The sequence below is a fragment of the Podarcis raffonei genome, chromosome 2, assembly GCF_027172205.1.
Source record: "Podarcis raffonei isolate rPodRaf1 chromosome 2, rPodRaf1.pri, whole genome shotgun sequence".
Lineage (NCBI taxonomy): Eukaryota > Metazoa > Chordata > Lepidosauria > Squamata > Lacertidae > Podarcis > Podarcis raffonei.
Window position 1 is genome coordinate 70,998,835 of NC_070603.1, and position 25,481 is coordinate 71,024,315.

The window sequence follows — 25,481 nt, forward strand, 5'->3', positions numbered from 1 at the left end:
TGCCCCCCTGCAACTGAAATGGTTAAAGCTACCTATACACAATAACTTGAAAAGCAAAAGAAGATTTATCACAAGTGTATGTTTGGGGTACTGGGAGATGGGTACAGCTGCTTGTTATCTCCATGTTTATAGCAAATAAACTCTTAGACTGCTCTTCAACCTTGATGGTGTACATATTCCCTGCCCCAGTTTGTGGCAGATTGTAAATCTGCTCTTGAGGGGAATGTAAAGAGGTTTCTGTACTATAGCAGATGCTGAATGTTTTAAGGTGCATGGAGTAACTTTAAATGTTCACTTTGTAGTTACTTACTTCTAAAATCACTTTCACAATATCTCATCCTGTCCTTGCAAGTATTTTCTCTTGAATAGCTTTACAAAATAAGGCAGCTAAAAGCTTGAAGAACTTTAAGGCAGTTTTGCCATAATGTAGATAGTTGGATTTGTACCATCCCATTGCTTGATAAATGTAGTGGGAAACCATGACTATATAATCAGTTACAACTTGTCATGCACATTGCGGATAAGTTGTTCCTCAAAAGACAAGAAGACAATATCTTAAGGGTAGTATGTTCTGATCCAGGCCTAGATAATGTTCAGTGTTCATTAGCCTATGGGGAAAACACTATAACGCCACACTATTGTAAATCATTTTAATAGTGCATCTTGCAACAGAAAGGATTATTTGCCTAAGTTTCCATGGTTCAGAAGCATTAATTATCAAATCTTAAATAGCTCACACCTCACACCAGCCTTTCTACTGCAGCTGCTGCAAGGTGGAGCTGTTTGGTTTGTAATCCTCTTCCATATCCAGCAGTGTTTCAATAATTGCTTCATCCTCTAAGGTATGCTCCAGGACCTTTCTGAAACCGATCTGTGCACTCGGATCCAAGGCTGAGGCCTCATCTAGAGGAAACAGTTCACTTGAGAGACTAGACATCTGCTGAAGTTCATTCTCAAAGTCAGTTTTCCTGTGCATCCTCTCTGATGGCCAAATAGCTGGGTTATCTTCAGTGTAAAAACAAGAATGCAACTTAAATATCTGCACAAGTTGATGAATAGCTGATACATAGAGGGATTTTCAGCATAAACACTCCTGCTAAGCTTCCATTGGCAAACATGTAAAGTAAGTGCAAGTACTAGGCTTTTTCCCCCCTAAAGAGGAACCCACTGCTTTTAGCATTCTAATAACAATTACTCAAATATCTCCCTTCCAGCTTTGGGATAAAGTATCTTCATGTTTGTCAATAGGTGATGGCTTGAAAGCAAGTGTGTAGCAATGGATGTGAAGGATTCTAAATTATGAACGCTAATTGGGCCACAGTGGTCTAAAGGAGGGATGATTCACCTATGAGCTGCATTCTGCCTGCCAAGACTTTTCTATGCCCTTCTCTCTCCTCACCCCCAGGAATTTGGCAGGGATGGTGGTTCATTCTTTTACCAATTCAATTCTTCCTGCATGTAGAACACTTCTCAGAAGGCTTGTGCAAGTTCAGAATGCAAATGGTCTCCCACTCCCCTGATAAATTACCTGGTGAGTGGGAAAGAAGCTGCATTCCCATTGTGATGGAAGGATCAGAGTATAGAGCCTCCATCTCCCTATTCACCAGATCCATCATTGGGTCCAAAAGGTTAGCCATCCTGGTCTAAAGTATTCCTCCCTAGCCATATGTAACTGTTTCCAAGTCAGAAAGTCTTATTTCAAGGATATGCATGCTTAACCTTTTCTGCTGTTCAAGCCCTTGGCTTTCTGCTGAAATTATTTGCCATGGTACACCCTGTAATAATGCATTCACTCTAGCAGCTGTTGGTTAAAAACTTGATTAAAATAGTACTGACTGCTTGTTCATGTAACGGAAAAATAACTAAAGATACCTCACCAGGTTACACAGTCTATTACAGACTCTGCAGGTATGCAATTCAATTGCTCTTTACAGTGCCAGTTTTAAAAAGCCATGTCTGGTAAGCAGGGCAGACAACACTTACCACTCATATTGGCAAAATCTTTCGGGCTCTGTGGAGGAACATCAGTGGCACTTATACTTCCTTCTGACTTCACAGGCCTTTCATCAGGTTTGCTAAACACCACAGAAACATGTTATGGAGACATTGTTCAGTTAAACATTCTCTAAAGTGTATGATCTCTACCAAAATTTTACACTAGTATATCTTAGCTTTTTGAATCATGGTTTAGAACTTTCCTGTATGTTGAGAAATAAATGTGCTTGCACCAGCAATTACAAAACAATTAGTAGAGGTGGTCTAAAACTGAACCATGAGGAGCACCTTAACACTGTGCTTTACCATTCCACAGAGTAAGGCAGTGGGATTTGAGCATCTCTGAAAGGTGGCAAATTGTTAATTAATAAATAAATGTATTTCTCATGTGACAACATATTTTGAGCCAGCTCTTTGGACCAGTCTGAAGCCACATCAACAGCCATCCGAATAGAAGCTCAGTGCTATTCATCCTAAGATAAAAATTAAGCCTGTGACAAGCAGAGCATACCTTAGATGTCCTTTCCTCCATCTCTCACTGTCTTCTGGGCTGATGAAAAACTGCCGGTCAGCCATGAAGATGGGAGGATGTAGCCATGTGTTTTCCTTGCTTGTCAAGGGTTCCCGTTTTGTACATGGAATGTTGGAAGCGGTAGTCACTGGAATTAAGTTTGGCCTGAAGAGGGGATTCTCCTTTTCAGGAGTGGAAGAGACTGGTAAAGATGACGGGGGGCAATACACAGTTGAAAGAGTAAGTTCTCCCTTCTGACTAAAGAGATCTGCATTTAGGGGTGAAGAGGGCTGTGCTGTCTGCAAGTCAAAGTTCTGATCAGTGGTGGAATCTGGGGAGGGGGGGAAAGGAACCAAGAGGTCTTCCACTGCTCTGTCAATAGCTGCAGTTAGCTCCTTACGGCATCTGTTCAGCTTTTCTGACATCTCACCTGAAAGGAAGAAGTATCACGTTGTCCAGGGGTTTGGTTATATAAGAAAATATAAAGTTGGGAGGGTGCGCACAGATTGAAATCAATACTAAGTTGCCAATCCATTCAGTTATAGTGCAGTCAGCTAATCCTAGCATTTCCTTTTCTCAATATACTATGTCCTTGACACAGATGGATTACTGAATGTTAATGCAACATTAAAAACAAAAAGGATTAAAAAATCAGATGCGATTTTTCAAATACTTCACACATAGGCCATGATTTTTACGTGAGTGCTGAAGTACACTTTAGATTGTTTTATTCAGGGCTACTTATAATCCATTGTAGTTTGACATTTGCATAGCATACAATACTTCCTGCTAGACTTTCTTCAGGAAGACATGTCTTCAAAACTTTATTCAGCTGCCAGGTGAATTTGAGACCAGCCTAATCTACGTTACAAGGCTATAAGGATAAGGAGGACCCTTATACCCCAGCTCGATCACCAATACCTGTGGGAGAATCAATGGCTGTTCCCCAAGTTGGTGAGGCACATTTGACATCAGCACTTAACTGATCCTTCAGTGTTACTGACCTCCTGTGGAATGAACGTCCAATAGAGATTTAGCAGGCACCTGCAATATTAACCTTCAAACTCTTGCTCGAAAACTTATTCAAAACTCATCAGGCTTGTGTCAATTAAGGTGTGTGTGTCAGTTTTACTAGACACTTGCTCTAGTAAAACTCAGCCATAGAAATCCCGTTATATTCTCCCAATATATCCAGAAAGCCACTACAGCTTACCTGGTTCTTTACTTGCTGTCAACAACCTTTCACTTCATCTATTAACAAGGTATAAGAATGGACCATTTTTTCTACTCTTGTGACTACTGAGTGGTTAATAAGTGCTAACGAGTAATTTAACACGCTTTCATAGTTTGAATAAATGCCCCTTGTAAATTGAACGTGGAGCAATCCATCCTACACACAAATCAACTCTGAATTGTTCACCTGTTGTGATGGTTTACCAAGTTGTCCCAATATCAAGGCAAGTGCAGGATAGAAGATCAATTGCTTAAGCACTTTTGAGTAACATGGGGATGATCAACAACTGGATCTGGATACTTCTAGTAAACAGTCTGTTGCCTCCCCCCTCTACTGAAGGTTTTCAACTGTCACGGAACCTTTCCCCTCTGCTAGAACTTTCTCTCAAGATTGTACTTGGTGCCTTTTGCCCAACAGCATAAGACAGACCATTTCAAAATCAACTTTGAGTAAAATCATCTCTCTGCCACATAACCTTCTTGGTGCCAACTGATGTTTCCCACCTAGCATTTTTTACCTAGTGCTTGTCACATAACCCAGGGCTGTGGTCCTCTAGAGGGTACTGGGCTCCATCTCACATTAGCCCCAGCTAGCCAATGATCAGCAATTATGGGAACTGTAATCCAGCAACCTCTGGATGACCACAGGCTCCTCACCCCAAAGCAGGCAATCAATGATAAGAATAATGAATTTATACCCATTTATACCCATCTTACTGGGTTTCCCCAGCCACTCTGGCCATCTGACAGCATATATATAACATAGTAAAATATCAAACATTAAAACTTCCCTATGTCTAAAAGTTATGTAGTTCTTTATCTCTTTGGCATCTTTCTGTCACCTCTGCCTTTTCCTTGGCACTGCTCCATAGCTGATCCAATGTAGGACTTAATACTATACTAGGATTTACTCAAGAACCCCCACATTTTAACATGGATTGGCAAAGAAGGAAATCAGCTATTCAACTTTCTTCCAACTGTCCTTTTGTGCTTTAACAGTAATTTTAATTCTTTCCATACTCTGATCACATAGCTGGAGAAGTTAACAAAGAAAACTAGTTCCATTTTAGAAATCAAAATGACAAAAATAATGTTTTTACATGAGATGCACCTCTAATCCATTTTATAATCTTGCCTAGTCAAAAATATTTTAGGGGTAGCCAGCACAATGGGATCAGGTGTAAATTATAGTTTGCATTACTGTAAATATATTCTGGTCTTGTCTTTTTCCATTACATTGGTACCTCTGGTTAAGAACTTAATTCATTCCAGAGGTTCATTCTTAACCTGAAACTGTTCTTAACCTGAAGCACCACTTTAGCTAATGGGGCCTCCCGCTGCTGTCGCACAATTTCTGTTCTCATCCTGAAGCAAAGTTCTTAACCCAAGGTGCTATTTCTGGGTTAGCGGAGTCTGCAACCTGAGGTACCACTGTACTAACCCCACCTTTTATGCTTTATTATAATAAAGCTTCTTAAGTTAGTGTCATCAAATACATTGCTTACACTATAGTCATTCAGATCTACTTTTTACAATGGGAATCAGAGATAAAGCTATTTCCTCCCAAGCCAAATAGGAAATTAATGTCTCAGCAAATGGAAATCCTTGCTCTGATGGGATGTGCTAGTTGAATACCTTACAGATAAAAGCTGGCCCAGAGTTTTCAGAAGCAATTTCCAAATAAAGCTAATTTTGATCAAATTTATTTGTACTAGATACTACTGTGCTCTCGCAGCCTTGTATAAAGTGCTGGTTTGCAATGACTTTATTTCCTTGGGAGGGGGTGGGAGAGAGGAGAGATATATATATATTTACAGACAGAGATGATATTTTTTGGAATTATGCATTTATCTACATGCATATCCTGGGCATATTTATCTACATGTACCATGATTTTTAAAACACAAGTCACTTGGAATCCTTTGGGTAACAAATGAGTAACAAGTCTAAATAAATAATAAAATTGCAGAGCACCACTGTATTCCAAAACACACACTTCTGCAGAAAATAAAGTTCCTATAACATTTGCAGTGTTTCATACAGACTACCAATTAAAAACTAGAGATACAGGTTTGAGTATCTATTTCAAATCCCCATCCACCATACAGAAAAAACGAAGTCCACACTCAAGTGCAATCCACTCCTTTTTAATTTTTTTTCCTTTTATACAGTAAAGCCAGTCACTTACAAAGTGCTAGTCTAAAAACAGATTTTGACACTATACAGAATGTACACACCAGCTAGGATCCAGCCTGGTCAGAGGCAAATCCAGGTTCCTAATACCATCTTTACAGCATTTAGAAGAAATTTAGTTCAGGAGCCCAAAAATCACCCAAACACAAATGTGCACACTATCTGACCATACAGAGCAGTGAAAAGATTGCTGCAACAGTATGGAACAGAAATACATATGGTTACATTAAATTGCTCTTTGCTTTTAAATACCTGTTTCCTTATCTGTCCAAATGTTACATTCCAAAGTAAATATAACCCAGAAAAACAGGAAAAAACAAAACAGTGCAATGCTACAGTTTGAACTTAGCCTTTAAATAATTCCAGCCCTAACCCCACCCACCAACCCAAGTGTGCAGGAAAATAATATCCAGTTGAGACAAGACCTCAAATCAATTAAAGAACCTGGAAGCATTAGCAACTGAACAAAACAACTCAAATTTCAGTGTTTAAAAGGACTATCCTGGAGAACGCAATAGTAATCACTGGAAGATAGTGAGCAAAATGCAGCTGACAGCAATGAGGACTCTTCTGCTCTGTAGGTTAAAAAGAACACAATCACTTTTAATCAGTTCTGTTAAAATGATGTGGCCTGACGATGCCACTGGCTACCACTTGCCTGACGTCATGCTGATATAGATCAGCACAGAAGCAGTCTGGGAGAGGAATATTTCTTAGTTTGCTGAAGGGAATCCGTGGGAATGTGTTCAGAGCACAAAAGTGAAACACCTTTACACAGGTGCCAAGGTAGTTTCAAAGCCATGACACTAAATGGAAAATGCCTTAAGGTGTCATAGCAGTGTGCATGGGAATTCCACGGCGTTACCTGAAAGCTCCTTTCCTAGGTTCTTGTCTATCATCCTCCGTGGAGGAGGCTGTGGGTAGGAAGAAGTCAAACAACATTTACTCTTGCCATCTCTCAGCCAATGAGAAAAAAATACTAAGGAGGTATGAGGATAGCAGAAGATTACAAAAAGAGAAATGAAATGGCTAGAAAGAAAAATAGTGTGTCTGAGACCACCCAAAAGGACATATGCCACTGGACACTGATTCCTATGCAGCCTTCAAGAGATGGACTCTGAACTTTTCATGGTGTGGCTGAAAGTGCAGAGAAATAGAAGACAGTTGACAGCGGAATTTCAAAAACTACCAGGGAAAGTTATTTTAGCTCCCCAATGAGACACTTGAATAAAGAAACCTTGTGATTGCACAATATGTAAGTTACCAACTAGATCAGGAAGAAACTCAGAGCATATAAGTCTTCATGTGAGTTGGTGTGAAGAATAGGCCCCATGAGTACTGCTGCTGGAAAGGCTGGGGGTGGGGGAGAGTTAATCTTTGGGACGGATCCTAAATAATTGTTTTATTAGCACGCAACAAGAAAATGTGGGGATTGTGACTCCTGTATGGGATACAATGAGCCAGAACAAATATGCAATTTTCTCTTTTTATTAAAAGCACACACAAGCTCACCATGCCATGTCAGCAAGGGACTGACAGGAACATAGTGCCAAAATGTGCTGTGCAAGATTGGAACTTGTGCCAAATGTTCACTTCTCTTTTACTCTGGAAACACAAGCACTCAGGCATCTTCTGCAATGCATAGAGCTCAAACCAGAGTTCTACTTACAGTCAAATGTTGTTTCCTCTTGCAAGACAGCCCCACTTTCATACATTGCTCCAGTCATACAGCATAGCTCCTGCTTCCACAGTTTCTGCCAGACTACACAGTCAGATTTAGATAACACTTTATTGAATAACTATTTGTTTAAAAGCTCTTTGGCTATGATATACCCAAGTCCTTGACATCTTATTGCTTCCCTATGCTATCCATAGTTACTGCTCATTGAGTCCTTCTGTACTGAAACTCCTGTTTGATTCTTACAAAAATCAGTTCTTGGATGCCTTTTAAAATTAGCAATATGACTTGTTTAAACCCCACCACATAGGTTCAGTTGGTATCCATGCCATCACATTCCTCAGATTTCAGCTCAGTGCTTATGCAAGGAGCGGGGTTTCCCTTGAGCATGCCATCTCTACGTTGGTAGAAGAGGACATATGCCGCTTTTGTCTGCAAGGCAAGGTGAGAAATAATGGGATTAAATTGGTCTTCAAGCCTGCATGCACGAGAAGTCCCAGTACCAATACCCTGTTCTCTAGTAGCTCTGTAGATCTAGAGCAGCCTCCCACAACTTGGTGCACTCTACATGTTTTGGACTACAACTCTCTATCATCCCTGACCGTTTACCATACTGGCTGGAGCCAATGGAAACTGTAGTGCCACATCTGGAGGGACCTATGTTCGCTACCTGTGTTCGATAGAAATAGATAATCCAGCATTCATTCCTGAAAGTGATTTAGGCAAACAGTGTCAAGAAAGTCTGACCAAGTCAAACAGAGCTGCACTCAGCTCCATCTTCCTTATGAGTTTCCAGGTGTATGCCTCAATTCTTTTTAGGAAACATTCTGCATGTCCATTCCTACATCGCAACTGTGCCGATTTAGCAGCTGCATAAACATTGTTAGGGAGTATTCGGGGGGGGGGGGGAGCTGAATCTCAGATCTCATGCCCTTTTTTAAAAAAAGGTTTTTAAACACACTGCTTACACAGCAGCCAGGCACACTGAAAAGTGAAGTGCCAATGAAATCCCTGTCAACCAGCATCTTAATGTATAGAACTATGCAGCGATGAAAATGTGTATTGTTGGTCTGAGCCTCAATTTAAGTACTGAGCAATGCCCCTGTAATTCTAAAAGTCACAGAGTACATCAAGGTATATTCAGTTGACTTCAAATACATACCACTATTTGATCTTCGGATGCTGGAGACACACTGCTGTCATCAAAGTAGTACCATTTGCCATTCACTTTATTCTTAGCATATGCAGTATCTACCAGGGAAGCAGACGAGACATAATGGACTTGTTTAGAGGTACAGAGTGAGATTTACAAGTGCTGATAGCCCACAGTTCCATTTAACAGTAGCTTTTTTTTGGTTAAACTCAGTAATCAAAGGCCACTTTGTGCCTAGCTGACAATGGCCAAAAGGAGCATGAATAAATCATGAAGAGCCATTAATAGTTTGAGATTAGAAAAACATTCTGATTTGCTATCTGTGTCAAATATGTGGCAAACCTTGAACAGTTTAATCAGATGTAACTTGTAGATTCTCTTTTACAACTTAATTGAATGGTTTTATGTTTTGCACAGGTATTTTTGGTGCAACAGGAGCAACTACAAAGATGCTAGTCCCAATCCTCCAGTGGTACAAACGTGATGGAGGTTCAGTGGGACAGAGGAAGAAAGCCTTGATTTGAAGCAGAGCAAAGGCTATTGGTTTAAGAAGGCATTTACTCTAGTTATAATAAAAGAGAAAGTTACTGAGAAGGCGCAGCACTGCATTGGGGCAAGGCATAGCTTCACATTTTTAATAGCAAAGGTCCAATGAGCATTTGTGTGGTACACACGCAACTCACAAGTTGTTGTTTTTTTAAGCCCCACCTCCAAATGCACACTCATAGGGAATGGTGACTGCCTTTACATAATCAGGGATGCACAGGCATTGTTCAAAAGTCAAGACCACATTTGAAGAGTTTCTCTTAGTCCTTTTACGAGGCAGAGTGGGGAATGGAAGGAGCTTGATAAACCAGCCCCAAGTCAAACCCTTCTTCAAAGAGCCAACTTCTCACCTGATGGAGCAGAGATCAACCCATTGTTCTGGACCAGTGGATGTCAACCAGTAGGAATAAGCAACAAATAGCTTGTACTAGGAAACACATTTATATTAGGCCCTATCTACTTTGGCATTACATTAGTGGGCTGAAATCTGGATCACCCCTGCTCCTGTTTTGTGAAACCAGAGTTTAAATTTGTACAGTATTTCAACAAGTTGCAGTTCCATCCACCAGAGCATCTTATCTGAAGGAGCAACTGCATTTTGCTGCCCACAGAGTACTCAATTCAGTTTTAAAATACTACTATAGTCCATACCCAGTAAGCCTGACTAACACCTGGGGTGGGGGGGAGCCTGCGCTGAAATCTGTCAGGTCTTCCACTAAGTTCCTTTTATCTTGCATATTATCTAATGGGAACATTTTGAAATTCTGCAGTTACACATCCAGAAAGAACATAATTACTCACAGTGGCCAACACCCATGCCTCCATAGTGATTGGAAACAGCAATGAGGTCATACACGTATGGGCTTGCTGCCGGGTCACAAACGAACTCAGACATGTTCAAATCCCTACAAGAAAGAGTCACAAGGGAAAGGTCAGCCAGCAACAAGTGCAAGGTGATACTGAAACCTCAAGACAAATAAAAAGACTTCCATGAGCCCCCAGACAGTGCTGTAAGTACCCAACACTTCTTTTTTAAATATCCCAATATTTAGCATCAGTAACTGACTTCACTGCCACTGCTAACTCCTAGCAGGAAAGCCAGTTCACAATATCAACCTCAATAACCACACAGTGCTCCCCCAATGTCCCTGCCGATGCAGGAACAGGCATTTCTGCAATACACCACAAATGTAGTGGCAATTTTTTCAGTTGCAGCCAATGCTGGGCGATTTCCATGATTGCAACATCTGTGGACATTGGAAAGCCTGGTTTGCATGAGGCACTGTACAAATGCATTCTCAAAGTGCATTGAGACAAAACTGACTGTGTGACCTAACCTCAAGTAACTTTTGGGAGAGGTGCTCGAATATGGTAGCTTAGCAGTTGTTGTTCAGAGTTGGACTTATCATATATTCCAGTGCTACAGAATTACAGAGAAAATATTAGACCTCAATACCCTCCAGTGAACAGAAACAGCAGGCGTAAGATCAGGGCCAGGCACTTACGACTTTCTATTCTGCCTCTACTATACCCCACATCCAAATCAAGTCCTGGATGCATATACAGTGGTACCTTGGTTCTCGAACGTAATCTGTTCCAGAAGTCCGTTCGAGTTCTGAAATGTTCAAAAACTGAAAGCGTAAGCCTCAATACAAAAAACTCAAAATGGAAGCCACGTTTCCTGTTCGACTTCCAAGGCGCGTTTGAAAACTGTGGCATTTACTTCCAGGTTTTTGGTGTTCAAGTTCCGAAACGTTCAACTACGTTCAAAAACCGAGGTACCAACGTATATGTCAAGGCTCTGACTGTGCAGCAGACTTAGGGAGAAATTCAACATCACACTATGATAGTTCCATTAATGCAAGCATTTCTGCATGCCAGATGGAACCATCTTCCCTCTCCTCCTCTCCTACCACACTGTCCTAGAGAACCACTCAGAGCTGGTGGAAGGCATGTGGCGGGGGGGGGGGGAGGAGTGGGAAAGCCCCATTCTGTTGGCTCCTGCTAGTGCAACTATTTAGCTGAATCCAGCTCTTAACCTCTAGTGCATTATGTTGTTGTAAAATATTAATCAACCACTGAAGTGGATGGTAGAAAACTGTGAGACATGCTTCTGGCTCCTCACATTTTAAAGGCTAAAATCCAGCCTGTGTACAGTGGTGCCTCGCAAGACGAAAATAATCCGTTCCGCGAGTCTCTTCGTCTAGCGGTTTTTTCGTCTTGCGAAGCAACCCTATTAGCGGCTTAGCGCTATTAGCGGTTTAGCGGTTTAGCGGCTATTAAAGGCTTAGTGGCTTAGCGGCTAAAAGGCTATTAGCGGCTTAGAAAAGGGGGGGGGAGCGAAAAAAATCGCAAGACGTTTTCGTCTTGCGAAGCAAGCCCATAGGGAAATTCATCTTGCAAAGCACATCGAAAAACGGAAAACCCTTTCGTCTAGCAGGTTTTTCATCTTGCGAGGCATTCGTCTTGCGGGGCACCACTGTACCAAGGTTCTAGTTCCCAGCTGGGTTCTCCAGTCAGTGAACCCCAATTATTTGTATTTCTTTTTTGCTCTGACCACCAATGCAACCAAAAATCCTACCTGATAGGGAATTCAACCACAGTGTCAAGCTTATCCCTCCAGTATCTGTTATATGAGAAGCGTTTTAAATGTACAACTAAAATACGTGGAAGTGACCAGAGATCAAATTTCTTAGTGGCTTGTTGATGTTTCTTGCAATTGGGACAGTACCTGAAAGAACACCAAAGAGAAAGGTAAACAAAAATAATTATTATTATTCTTCCTCCTTTCTAATCTTTGAAAACATTTACATTTGTATATATTTAATAAAAAACCTTAGGGACAAAAAATGAATAATACTGAGGAGACACAGAAACCATGCCCTGAATAAGGACCAGGCTGGAAAACTGGATGTAACATCACGTTCTGTTCTGGCATAACAGCAAGACAGCAGTTAGGAAAAGCTTGAGCTACCTTCCTGTCAAGGCCAGCAAATTGGATGTCCATCCTGATGAGGTGGCAAAGAGAGCTAAGGAACAATAATCAGAGAAGAGGAAATACTGACAGATGGATTCTCAAGGAGCCCCCAACTAGACTGCACTGTGAAAATGCTGTGCCACTTTTTGCCTCCAATTTGTCTTCCAGTGGGTAGTCTGATCCGCCAGTATACCAGAGTGTAGCTTCATGTTAAGTCCAGCATTTCAGTTCAGTCACAGGCCAGGATAGCAAGTTGGAATGTTTTGCAAAGCCCACATCCAGAGATGGGGAGGAACAGAAGAGATTTGTGCTGAAGTCTACAGATGTATGTGTGCTGAGGCAAAGTTATCAATGTCCAAAGATAGAAGGGGTAGCCTTTGTGGCTGGCCTACACAAGTTTCCCAGCAGTACATTAGTTCTGTAGAAATAGCAGCTGCCTGTATAAACCTGTAAGATCACTTACATCATCTGGGGAAATTTTACTTATGACACTGTAGCCTACAGATAATCACAGGGTGATTACCTGAAACAGGTATTTTTGCCCAGGCTTTCCTTAGTCCATAGGTTTGGACCCTATTATTGCTATTAATGCAACTGTACATAATCATGTAAGCCTTCCTTTTGACAGCATGTTATAATTCTTATATGCATGTAGTACAAAGAAGTTAATATTTTCCAGGATGGGTCAAGCGCTGTTCTTACCACATGTGAAAAAAGCGCTGTTCTTTAACTATGTGAAATCAAGCCACCTCAAAAGTGACTAAATGAAATCAGTCTGAGCTACCTTTTCTACACAACCTACAGGGCAAAATGCATAGATAATATCCATGCTTTAGTCAGTTGCTAAACACAGTCCAGAGATGTTATTGCTATGAGAAAACACAGCAAACCTACCATGGATCATGTTCACCAAGTGTTTCCATAGTAGTGAACAGTTCTATGCAATCTTTCAGAGCTACGGTAGTTTTCTTCTTCTGTGGCTGAAACATACTGTTGTGTTTTTCAAATGCCTACCAAAAAAGAAATATACATTATGTTTTTTCCTCAAGTGTAAGATGCATGTTAAACCTTCTAAAAATTAACACACCACACAGGAGAATACTTTAAACCCTTCTATACTAATTGTCTGCAACTTTTATTTCAGCTTGATTCTTTGCCCTCCTCTTCTCTGGTAATGCCTCTGTACACTTTACTCATACAAAGATGGTACAATACCGTATCTGTAATCACACATATGATGTCAAGTGTGAGACCGGTAAAGACCTGGGTCAGCCAAAATGGGGTTTGCAAAGCTCAGTGGTAAGCGGTGTGCACAAAGCTGAACCACCAGCTGATCACCAACTCTTGAGAAGCCTTGTGAATGGCACTCTGCTGGTGCTGATAATGACCTGTTGTCAATATTCTATGACATTGCTCTATTTCCTCAGTACTTTTATCAAAGTACAAAGGCAGAATAAACCACATAATCTTGCCTAACCCCCTGCCAACAGTTATAAGGGGCCAGACTACAGCTGTGCCCTTTAAAAGGTGGGAGAACGCTAATCACCTGTGCCTCATGTTCATCAAAAAGCAACTTTCGGGTGTCAGAATCCCAATCAATAGCAAGAGTTGCATGAGCTGGAAAAGAAGAAAAGAAGAAAAGCAGTAACATCATGTAAATCTGCCAAAGATGAGGTGTGTCTAGGATGACAATTAGAGGAGATACCTACAACTCAACTTGAGGATTTTCCCATCTGTGTTAAGGGAGTTTATTTCTGATGTTCCATAAGAGTTCACAAGACTGAAGCTAAAGAGATGCCTTCTGTGATGCAGGCCTTCCTTTTCCAGGTCATCCTGGATGCAGTCCTCTGATTTGCAGGCATCTGTTTCTGATATTTTCTCCTTACTGTCTTCCTCTCCATTCTGATGTTCCATTTCTTCAACATCACCTGAAACACATTTTAAAAATTGTTTTTCACTTTTGTTGTTCCTCCATAGCATTTATAATATCCTTTGTCTGAAAAACTAATGAGCAAATGATTGCAACAGCAGCTTTGAAAGGAATGCGGCTAAAACAGAGAGAACCAGGGAGGAGTCTGTACCCAACTTTGCAAGTTATCACAACATGCAATATACTTAATAGTGTTATTTGAAGAATATTTCTAAACCACAGAAGGTTGTATACTACTACAGGATGTATAATACTATTGAGGAGTCATGTCTACTACTTTAGACAATACAGATTTAGTTAAATAATACCCATCTTAGGATAATTTACCTTCAGACACACTACTGGAGCCATTGCAATTCTCACTATCTGGACATCCTTCAGAACATTCTTCTTTTAAGGAAACTTTTACATAGCGACTGAAACACATAAATTATTTTTTTCATTAAACGCTGACATTATTGGAAAGGCAGGTACATTAGGAGAAAAGAACAATTAGTACAAAATCTCCTCTAGATGTTGATGATTACAATTCCTACCATTCCTATGTTGACTGGGGTTGATGGGAGTTGGGTATCTATCTCATCAGGAAAGCAGCCAGATTGAAAGTACAGAAATATTTCCTCACCCACTACGATTATCATACACATATAAAATAAAAGGATCCTTAAATCCCTTGAATTTCCTTGAAAATTGGTAAGATATGTAAAAGAAAATATGAAATAAACAAACTGAGATATGAAAGCATAAACGATAACCACACACCCTTACAATTTTTCATTGATTCACTGTTTATGTTATTACCATAGGAGTTTTCTCTTAGGATATAGAATGCTGTAATATAATCAACATTTTCACAAATATGGTAACATCAAGATAAACAAACTAATTTAGTTCAGTTCCTTAAGTTAAGCATGCATTGTGTGATGACTATTAGTTTAGATTTGGGGTGGAGTTTTTTTAGCAAAGAGAAATTCATGGAAGCTTAATGCAACCTGTATACACAGAAACAATACACAGATAAGGGCCAGGAGTTTCTTGTGCCGCTTCTGAGTTTTCAGAGGTATCTGGTTGATAGCTGCTAGTAACAAAAAGTTGGTCTTTGATCTTAGATTCTTTTTGGGTTCATATAAAGGAAGAGTTTCAACCAACCAAGTTAATACAAGACATTTGCCAGAAAATTCTACAACTATGGAAGTATTTGCAGTTTCAAACTCATACTGATAAGCTACCAGTGGATGCAGAACAATAACAATTAGGGGCACACAAACTAGTAACATCTAATAACAATCCTATTGTAGAGTAATTGGAGAAACAGAGATGATTGGACTTAGAAATGAGTAAACTTATATGCCACAGAGGTCCTGTACTCACCTAATCCGCTCCAATATAACATTGTACAAGTGATCTAGGGTAAGCTTGTGTTTGGGTATAGCTATGAGTAGTGGTTGCCCATAGAGAACAGTCCCCGGAGCAGCACTGGATTGTCTTGCTTTCTTTTCTCTGAAGTAAACTGAAAGAGTGATGCATTCAGCACCATCTTCCGTTGACTTACAAACTTCGTATCTGTACAAAAGAGAGAAGAATAGTGAGCAAAGTTCAGTCCTTTCAGAACTGGTAAGAGTGTCATGCCAGTCTTAAGCATTCACACTTGGAAGAGTCATATTCTACATCACAGTTCTTAAAATAGGAGCTGATTCTAAGCTCATGACTGAATAAACCATTTCCTTCTCCCTTTACTTGAACAATTAGATACGGTTTTATTTAGAAAGTGTCAAAAGTTACCAGGTAATGAGGGCCCTGCCTGCAGACATGCAATGTAAAAAGATCTAGCGATCAGTCCTATGATGTTAACCCAAGACAGTAACTTGTACCCACAGGCATTCACAAACACCCATTAAACAAACAACTAGAGCCATGAAAAATTTAATCCTGTATGACATAGTACTGGAACAATAAATCAGTTTGCTAGGAACCAGGATATTTTTTTAGGAGTCAAGGAGAACCAGGTGATTGAAGGGTGCATAAAGATCGGGAGGAGGGGGTCAAAAGAATGAGAAGGAGAGTACAGGACCCATAGGGAAAAAGGAAAAGACCTGTGAAACTCATCTGGGACAAAGAAAGTGAAGAAGTGGAGTACTGTTCCCTCAGGCACAGCTCCAATAAACAGCAGCAGACCAAGCATCCTCATTATTGCAACACTTGCAACTTGTATCTTCTCTGAACACCTCCCATGAATATGAAAGTCCTCCCATCTACTAGCACTTCCACCATGCATGCAGTAGTAGCCCTACTCAGAATGGTGCCTTGTAGTGATTCCTCACCACTTCTCTGAGTGGCAAAACTGAGGAATTGTACCTACCAAAGTTACAAAACAAAAAGCCTTTTGCCTCTCACACTGAAAGTAAACAAACAATCTGTATGCATGAATATAGGGAGGTATTCCTCTTGCTGTACCTCAACATTTGGTGTCTGTGAATTCATCCAGATTTTTCAAATCCTATTGATACTGCGTAAGTAAAACAAACAAACCAACCAACCAACTGTACACCTAAGTACATAAACATTGCAACTGCCCACTATTAACAACCTCCACAATAACCCTAAATAGAATATTATTGATATGAAAATATAGCTTCAATGGGTATTATTGGTTAGCTTAATGTGCAAAGTTGCTACTGTACTTTGTTCTTTACATATTGTTTTTCTTTCTTTTTTTACTCAAGACCCAAATTACAAAAAGTTCATTCTAGATTTAGCCCTGACTTGTTTTTCTGACTTCTTTAACAATGTTAATTTAGATTAATCTGAATTATGTTTCAATTAAGTTAGATTCAGACACTGGCCTTAATTTTTTTTCTAGACCCCCAAGACCAACCAATTTTGGCCACAGTTGCAAAAGGGGAAAAAATAGCCAAAGTAGACAGCAGAGCCCAGCATCCAAATGTGGCTACAAATGATCCCTTCCTCAGTCATCAGATCAGTCATTTGAAGAGTGGAGAATGGGCGATAACCCTTCCTCCTCATCTAATCTGCATGGATCAACTAAAGAGGGGAGCTGCCTGCCTATGTAAACCCTGGGTGAGTGTATATACGTGAGTGTGTGGGAGTGGCCACACCTACTGCTGCTATGTGACTCTCAGAGGGTAGGCTAGGAGTGAATGTGTCCCTTAGGTCCCAAAATGTTACCCAACCCTGCTCTAAAGCAAAGAGCAGAATCACTCAAAACTATTTTGCTTCAGGCTATATAATCTCTAAGGAAGGAGCATTTCTAGGGTCAGATTTTATCTTAGTTTATAGTTGTATTCCACCACCCATCCAAAACCCATTATCAGAGAGAAAACCAAAGAGTAATAGGATAAATCTTGTATTTCAGATACTACATTCAAAATCTCCATAACCATTCAGTCTTTTACCAGTTCCAAGCAAACAAGGGTAGAGAAACTATGCAAGGTAAGGTGGGCAGGAAACCAGGGTAAAGTGACTGGCATGAGAATATTATGACAGTTGATGTCAGTAAGTTAAGTGTGACCTGCAAATCATTTTGGCAAAGTTTCATCAATTTTAAACATATATGCTGAATGCCTCCATTATCCAGGCTAAGATAACAAAGGCACTCAAACATATAAAATCTCTCCAGCCTCATATCCCAAGATGCTTCCCCTGGGAAGGAAAAACCCGACAAAAACTTTGCATATTAGTGCAATGATAGACACTTACCTGACCCCTTGTAGGCTGGCTCCATGCTCCAGCAGGATCCTGGGTGATGTGATATCACCATCATGGCACATGCTGGGGCTTTACATCGGAGCAGGAGCCTAGTTGGGGCGGAGCATCATGGGACCTAAGGGGAAAAAATAGTAAGTGTCTGCACTGAGTGCTGAATGCCCCTTTTAGTTTAGCCTGGGGGAATTCAGCACAAGTGACGCATGTTGATGTAGTTTTGCCAGATTGATTTGCAGATCACCTTTATTACAATCTGTCAACTGAACATTCAGTAGGAGAAGCAACTTTCCCAAGAACTGCTGATTCCAGGCGGCAACACTGCTAGACCACCATGTTCTTATAAATGCTTGGACTCAAACTTTACATCCTCCTGTCACTCGTGAATGTCTCCAAGGCATCTACCAGTACCACATTAACCAATCCTCTAACAACTGGTTAAAGTATGTATGCAATACACCTAGAGAGCAATTCAGCTAATAGATTAAGACTGGAAATTCTTTGTTAGCTCCCAGCTACTGAAAAAAAGTGATTTCCGATATTTGCAATAGGGTGTCAATAGTAGCACAACTGAAAAAGAAAAAAAGACAAACATGACAGAACAATTCAGGTTCCAAAACAGATGAGATGCTGGAGATTGGTGATCAGCTCACCTAACTTTTCCCTCTCACTTAAAAACTGGGGGGTGGAGGGATTCATTTTTGATCACCACAGTTGCCTTAAGGAACAGAGGTAATCTTTGCTCTGTGCCATTTTCCAGGTCTACATCATGCACATTCTGAAGCTTCAAGCCCTCCAAGTAGAAATATTACAGGCACTTACATTTTAATTGCTACATACCGTATTTTTCGCTCTATAGAAAGCACCCGACCATAGGACGCACCTTGTTTTAGAGAGGGAGAACAAGAAAAAAAAATTCTCCCCCTCTCTGCCCAGCGCCCCTTCAGCAAAGCAGCAGGAGAAATGGAGCCCCTTCGCTGAAGGGGCACCTACCCTTCAGCGAAAGGAACCCAAAGCCTCTGGAGCACAGCAGGAGCTCCCGCTGTGCTCCAGAGGCTTCAGGCGGCTATCTTTGAAGCCTGGAGAGCGAGAGGGGTCGGTGTGCACCGACCCCTCTCGCTTTCCAGATAGCCTCGGGTTCCTTTCGCTTGTGGGGCTGGCGGTGGGGAAAGCCGAGCTTCCCTCACCACCAGACCCGGGGAGCAGCGGGAAGGCCTGCTCTTTGGGAAAAGCTGCTCCTAGAGCTTGTCGGGGCTGGCAAGGGAAGCCCGGGTCCCGCCCCCAGCCCCAGGGACCACACATTCGCTCCATAAGACTCACAGACATTTCCCCTTAGATTTTAAGAGGGAAAAGGTGCATCTTATGGAGCGAAAAATACAGTATATATGGGTTTAGAATGCATTGGTGCGAGTTTATCATAGGAACAAAAACATATTCAATTTTTGCAGGAAAGTGCAGATAGTGGCTGCCTGCCATATCTCAACAGGAATGCTATTCCACCAAACAGCGGCAATATCACCCTAAGTTAGTGTTACACTAATTTAGTGTCTTTGTGTACTGCATCCCAATCCCTTCTCATCCTCAGGCATGGCTGTGAGGAAACTTTTGCTTCGTTTTTCAGATAACCAAGATTACTTTTTGTATCCAAGCTGTGCTTACTATTAACGATGTTTTCAGGAAATAGACAGGCTCATGAACCACAATTTGAAATTTGAGTCTCTAAACCCTGATAAATGGTAAACAGCTTGTCTGGGTTTGGACATAACGAGCAACTATTATTAGCTGAAGGAGCGTTTCCACCCCCATCATTCAGCCCGGACACTGAGATCCAGCGCCGAGGGCCTTCTGACGGTTCCCTCATTGTGAGAAGTGAGGTTACAGGGAACCAGACAGAGGGCCTTCTCGGTAGTGGCGCCCTTCAGATGTGAAGGAAATAAGCAGCTATCTTATCTTTAAAAGACATCTGAAGACAACCCTGTTTAGGGAAGTTTTTAATGTTTAATGCTGTATTGTTTTTAACACTTGATTGGAAGCTGCCCAGAGTGGCTGGGGAAACTCAGCCAGATGGGCAGGGTATAAATAATAATAATAATAATAATTAATAATAATAATAATAATAATAATAATAATAATTAAGCTGAAAGCTGATTCTCTTGTGACTACACTGGAGGAAAATGGAGGGGACCACATGACCCTAAGATTTGGACATGTAACACTAAACTAAGCTTTAGTAATCTGGGTGTTGCCATGAAAAAGGTCCACCCATGCATTACTGCACACCATCCTTAAGTAGTGGGACACCCAACAGGACCTCAGATGTTTGTAACCTATGGGTAGATACATGCGAATGAGGCCACTAATAGCTGAAATGACAAACCATGGTTTGTGGTAGGCTAGCAAATGAGAATTAAGACAATCCTGTTTTGAAACGTGTTTTCAAATTGTGCTTTGTCCTAACCAGAGTTGGGTATGATGACTCGAGTTGACAAACCATGGTTATGGCCATGACTCCAACCCAGAAGATCACAGTATCAAGAGATAGGAATGCTGAGTAGACCAAGTATGAAAGCTCTAACATCATCTGCATATATGCTTGAAAGCTCAAAATCATGATTTGGGTTCTAAAATGGGATTAGTACAAAGTATAATTTGCATAATGCTGTAACTGAGATGCCTCGACAAGCCATTATCAACTTCCAAATGTATAAGAGCAATGCAGATACAAAACAAGGGAGAGTGTAATATATTAATCACATTTGTTAATAAACCTTAAAAGTTCACTTTACATTTGAAGAACTTCAAATGCTTCAGTTCAAAATGTTGCTCAAATCCATTCTTTCAAGTCTAAGCATCATTAGTCAGGAAGCCTCCACTGACCCATCTAACTCAGTATGCTAACTGTCGGAATCTTGCCAGGGGCTCAGTCAGGAGTCTTTGCCAGCTTCACTGCTATCAGGGACTGTATCTAGAATTCATTTTACACAAACTGCACTGCCTTTGAGCTGACACAATTAATGAAGCATGTAAAGAGGAGGGGGGTGGGAATAAGCAATCTTGTCTGCTTCAGGAACTGGCAAAAAGATATTTCTAAGTTTGTCTGGAATGGGGAAAAGCCTAGAATAAAATATAAAATACTTATAGATACTAAAGATTGAGGTGGCTTCTCCCTTCCAGACTTGAAATTATACTACAAAGCAGCTTGCATCACGTGGATTCGGGATTGGATTAAATTAGAAAGAGATGAAATACTGGACTTGGAAGGACATGATAATAGATTTGGTTGGCATTCATATTTATGGTATGGGAAAGATAAAAAACATAAAGGTTTTCATAATCATATAATAAGAAAAACACTTATAAAAGTTTGGAATAAATATAAAGACTTTCTAGAACCAAAAACCCCATGGTGGCTCTTGCCGGTGGAAGCATTAGCATGAAAGCCACTTAGTAAGGGAGGAAATTGGCCGACATATAGGGAATTATTAATAGAGGCGGAAAAAGGGTTAAGGCTGAAAGGATATGAGGAATTGAAGATCTTTTTACAAAGCTGGTTACATCATAGACAATTAAATGAATAGTTTAAGGAAGACAATAAGAAAGGTTTTAGTTATACAGTTTCAAACTTTATGGGGAAATGTTAGATGAAATTGTAAAGTCAGCACAAATAAAGTGGGCTCAGGATTTAGGTCATAATATACAATTTGAAGACTGGGAAAAGATGTGGAAGGTAAACCTAAAATTTATAGATTGTATCTTATTGAAAGAGAATTATACGAAAATGATGTATAGATGGTATATAACACCAGAGAAAGTGGTCAAAATGTATAAAAAGGGATCCAAAACTTGTTGAAAATGTAAAGAAAAAGATGGAATATTCTATCATATGTGGTGGGAATACAAAAAGATTAGAAATGATTGGGAAATAATATATAATGAATTTTAAAAAATGTTTTAAAAGACTTTTGTTAAGAAACCAGAAGCATTCCTCCTAGGAATTTTAGACCAAGATGTAAAAAAAAGGGGGGAGGGGGGATTATTTATGTACGCAACAACAGTGGCAAGAATCATATTAGCACAAACTTGGAAGACCGAAGAAATACCAACGAAAGAACAATGGCAAGGAAAACTTATGGAATATGCAGAACTGGCAAAATTAACAGAAACATTACATGAAAAGGACAGCAAAGACTTTAAAAGAGAATGGGAACCATTTACAACATATATGAATAGGCAACATAAAGAAATGGACTCATTGGCAGGGTTTGAGTAAACAATCACAACTGTATACAACAAAAAATAAGACTATACGTATTGGGAAAATTTTGGGGAAACAATACGCAGGGTGAACAATATGGAAATAAAACAAAACGGGAGTAGGAAGGAAGTCCAGGGGAGGAAAGTGGAAATACGAAAAATGGTTAAAGATATATTGTTAGAAGAAGTATATATGGAAAAATTAAATTAAAAATATTTTTAAAAAGAGGGGGGGGGGGAATCAAGCAAACATTTTAGGTTGACTAGAACCGAGATGCTAAATTCTTTTTAAGAGAGGTTTTACCTCTACAAAAGTGTTTTGTTTGCTTTTCAACAAGCCTTCCACCACCTGTACTCTAGTGTAATGCAGCCTGTTTCATCATTTGCAGCTCCCAAAGCACCAGGCTACTGAATGGACTCCACAGCACTTAAGAGAGCACTTGGGAGGATTTGTGTTAGCGGCCCATCTCATCTTGACATTCTGTAGTGAGACCAAGGCCTTGACAGGTTCACTTACTCTATCCACCAGAAACTCCTGCATAACATTCAGGAATCCACTGCATTCTATTAATCTCCATGGACCTCCACCCCTGCAGGGGGATGTAGGCACCACAATTCCAAACTTCACCAGGAAGTGGTCTGATCATGATGACTGTGTTGTAGAACCCACCCACCCCCTACTCCACAGAAAGAGACAGACACTTTCACCACTTGAAGCAAAGACCAGATCCAAGCTATGTCCTACCACATCTTAGATAGATGATGAGACAGATGCATGGTTACCACAGATACCATGAACTCAAAAACTGGCCCTGAGAGCCTCGGCACACACACTGAAGGTTACCCAGGACAATCATCCTGAGTTCCTTCAATACTATTTTCACAACCACCACAGCCATCAAGGCTGTTGGGAAACAGGGTGTGGACGGTATACCAGCAGCACCCCTAATCTGTCTCTATGGCCCAACATCAGGTAAAGACATTCTCATTCTGCCCTGAGGGCAAGAGGTGTACTAGTGAGTTGCACTGAAATTCTAAGAACTATGTCAATAATGTGGTACATTGGTTCTCAAACGCCAAAACCCCAGAAGCAAGTGTTCCAGTTTTCTAATGCTTTTTGGAAGTGTTTCTGGGGAACCTGCACCAATCAGAAGCTACACCTTGGTTTTCAAACATTTCGGAAGTAAAACGGACTTCTGGAATGGACTAAGTTTGGTGCTCTCTTTTTTTTGCTATTTATTTTGCGTTTTTGTTTTTGAGAGTTTTTTGATTGATTTGTTTTTGTGACTGTGTGGAACCCAGTTCAGCTACTGATTGATTTTGTGACTGTGGAAATGGATAAAAGTCCCCCATCCAAACAATGACTATCATCAGTGCAGGTAAGGGGGGGAAATTATTTTAATTTTTATCATCTACAATACTGTCTTATTTATTTTATATTACAGTACGTTGATTATTGCTTTCATTTTATGCATCAATGGTTTCGTGAAATAGTAAAATTCATGCTAAACTGCTGTTTTAGGGTTAGGGTTGTTTTTAAAAGCTTGGAACGGATTAATCCATTTTGCATTACTTTCTATGGGAAAGCATGCTTTGGTTTTGGAACGCTTTGGTTTTGGAACTGACTTCCGGAATGGATTAAGTTTGAGAACCAAGGTACCACTGTACCTCTATCCCCAGCACTGAAATCTGCCCTGCTGTTGCACCGAGTAACTGGTCAGAGAGCCACCCAAGTCTTAGTTATGCTAGGTTGGCCTCTTTATCCTCCACAATCACGTTGTGGATGAGTAAATTCTTATTCTGAACCTACCTAGTATTTAACAAAACCATGTTATCATTTTAGAGAGGCTTAATGATGCAGCTCTATAAATACTACACAAAACAAAGCCAGACCCTCCTATTGCCACCAACAAATTTTCACTGTCACTTGATATCAATAGTCAATCACTGTACTGCCACTACCACCACTTCTCCTAATCTAATTTCACAATCTGCTTGACTTTAACTATTTTGAAGTTTCCTATTAAAGAATTGCAAAACAATCTGCCATTAACAAATATCTAACGAAGTCCTAACTAAATACAGAGAGTTTTTAGGAATTTAAAAATAGATAAATTTAGTAGGATTTGTGATGTTCTGCCATCATATCCAATTGCTAAAAACTTAGTTTAAAGGCTCATCTTTTATAGTTCATTTTTGTACTCATAGCTCCAACACAATGCGAATACAATCCAAAATGCAATTCTAATACAGTATGTGTATGTGTGCTCGCATGCATGCATACCGTATACACACACAAAAAAAACCTTCTTAAAAAGAGGTGCATTGTAAGATGTCAAAATATACTGCTTTAAAAATGTCTCTGTTCTAGCCATTTCTTACTTGACAGTGATGAACAAGCCCCATCCACTTACTATAAATAAATGTTGCACCAAACTTGCCCAAACTGACCAACTCCAGGATCAGTTTTACTGGTGCATTCCCAAAAGATTGACAAGAGAAGCACAAGGTAGTGCTCATGATGTTTATCCACCAACATTTCATATATACACAACTTTATAGGAATGTGTACATGACAGATACTTAGAAAACAAAACCTGCAGACACACTGGAAGTTGGGGGTAGGTGTATATGAGGCAGGCTTACAGCTAACTTTAAAACTAGAATCCAAAGTTTAAGGTTTAGTTTCGAATTGTCACAAGTTCTCCATGCCTGATTTCCCAATGTAAATGTAAACATTTTCATGCTCTTTCTTTCAAAAACGTTAGTAAATTTCAGTGGAGATTTAGCATTCCATGTAACATAGCCCCAATGTTTTCTAGAATCTATTGGCATCTGCACAGCTAAACAATAAAAAACCCAAGAGGAAAATAGCAGCACACCAACACCTCAAAGGTCACTAATTAAACAATATGTGTCCCACACCACATGATATCTCATCAGAACAGCATACAACACAATGTAAGAACTACTGATCACCTACATAAATTGTGGGTACCAAATAATCTTTTCAGGCTAAACACTCAAATGTTACATAGCAGAAGTTTCTTATCTCTACTCTTCCCAAAGAACCGGTTACTCACACAAAGATGTTGTCCTTTGGCATAATCTGACTTAAGCTTTCATCCATCTGGAAAATTTTGTGGAATCGGTGATTGTAAACATCTGTCACCACCATCTAAAAACAGGAAATAGTTGAGAATGGAAGTCAGAATAGCATAATGATAATCAAAATATAAGCCAAGTTCAAGAAAAATATTGAAATTTCTTCTAGGCATTTTCAATATTCTC

At 40.1% G+C, this 25,481-nt stretch overlaps 2 protein-coding genes across 5 annotated transcripts in view; both read right to left on the reverse strand.

The window, feature by feature from the left end:
* Positions 1-636: 636 nt before the first annotated feature.
* C2H3orf62 (chromosome 2 C3orf62 homolog) lies at positions 637-4,390 on the reverse strand. Of its 2 annotated transcripts, none has more exons than XM_053377375.1 (4): positions 3,927-4,390; positions 2,507-2,936; positions 1,984-2,075; positions 637-1,005 (listed from the first exon to the last, which is right to left on the reverse strand). In XM_053377375.1, the coding sequence occupies exons 2-4, from the start codon at positions 2,929-2,931 to the stop codon at positions 755-757; spliced, it is 768 nt and encodes a 255-aa protein (XP_053233350.1). In that variant the 5' UTR covers positions 2,932-2,936; positions 3,927-4,390; the 3' UTR covers positions 637-754. The 2 variants fall into 2 exon arrangements, with proteins under 2 accessions (XP_053233350.1, XP_053233352.1); XM_053377377.1 differs by lacking the exon at positions 3,927-4,390 and adding an exon at positions 3,720-3,882.
* Positions 4,391-5,870: 1,480 nt separating this feature from the next.
* Positions 5,871-25,481, reverse strand: part of USP4 (ubiquitin specific peptidase 4) — a 37,255-nt gene continuing 17,644 nt past the window's right edge. For 2 of the 3 annotated variants that reach the window (XM_053377373.1, XM_053377372.1), the window contains 10 exons: positions 25,274-25,368; positions 15,588-15,779; positions 14,544-14,632; positions 13,996-14,214; positions 13,833-13,903; positions 13,181-13,296; positions 11,891-12,040; positions 10,111-10,214; positions 8,773-8,861; positions 5,871-8,042 (listed from right to left, as the gene is read on the reverse strand). In XM_053377373.1, the coding sequence (XP_053233348.1) occupies positions 7,923-8,042; positions 8,773-8,861; positions 10,111-10,214; positions 11,891-12,040; positions 13,181-13,296; positions 13,833-13,903; positions 13,996-14,214; positions 14,544-14,632; positions 15,588-15,779; positions 25,274-25,368 (1,245 nt within the window). In that variant the 3' untranslated portion in view covers positions 5,871-7,922. Of the gene's footprint in view, positions 8,043-8,772; positions 8,862-10,110; positions 10,215-11,890; positions 12,041-13,180; positions 13,297-13,832; positions 13,904-13,995; positions 14,215-14,543; positions 14,633-15,587; positions 15,780-17,933; positions 18,058-25,273; positions 25,369-25,481 lie in introns of those variants that run through there. The other variant, XR_008328979.1, reaches the window with a different exon arrangement.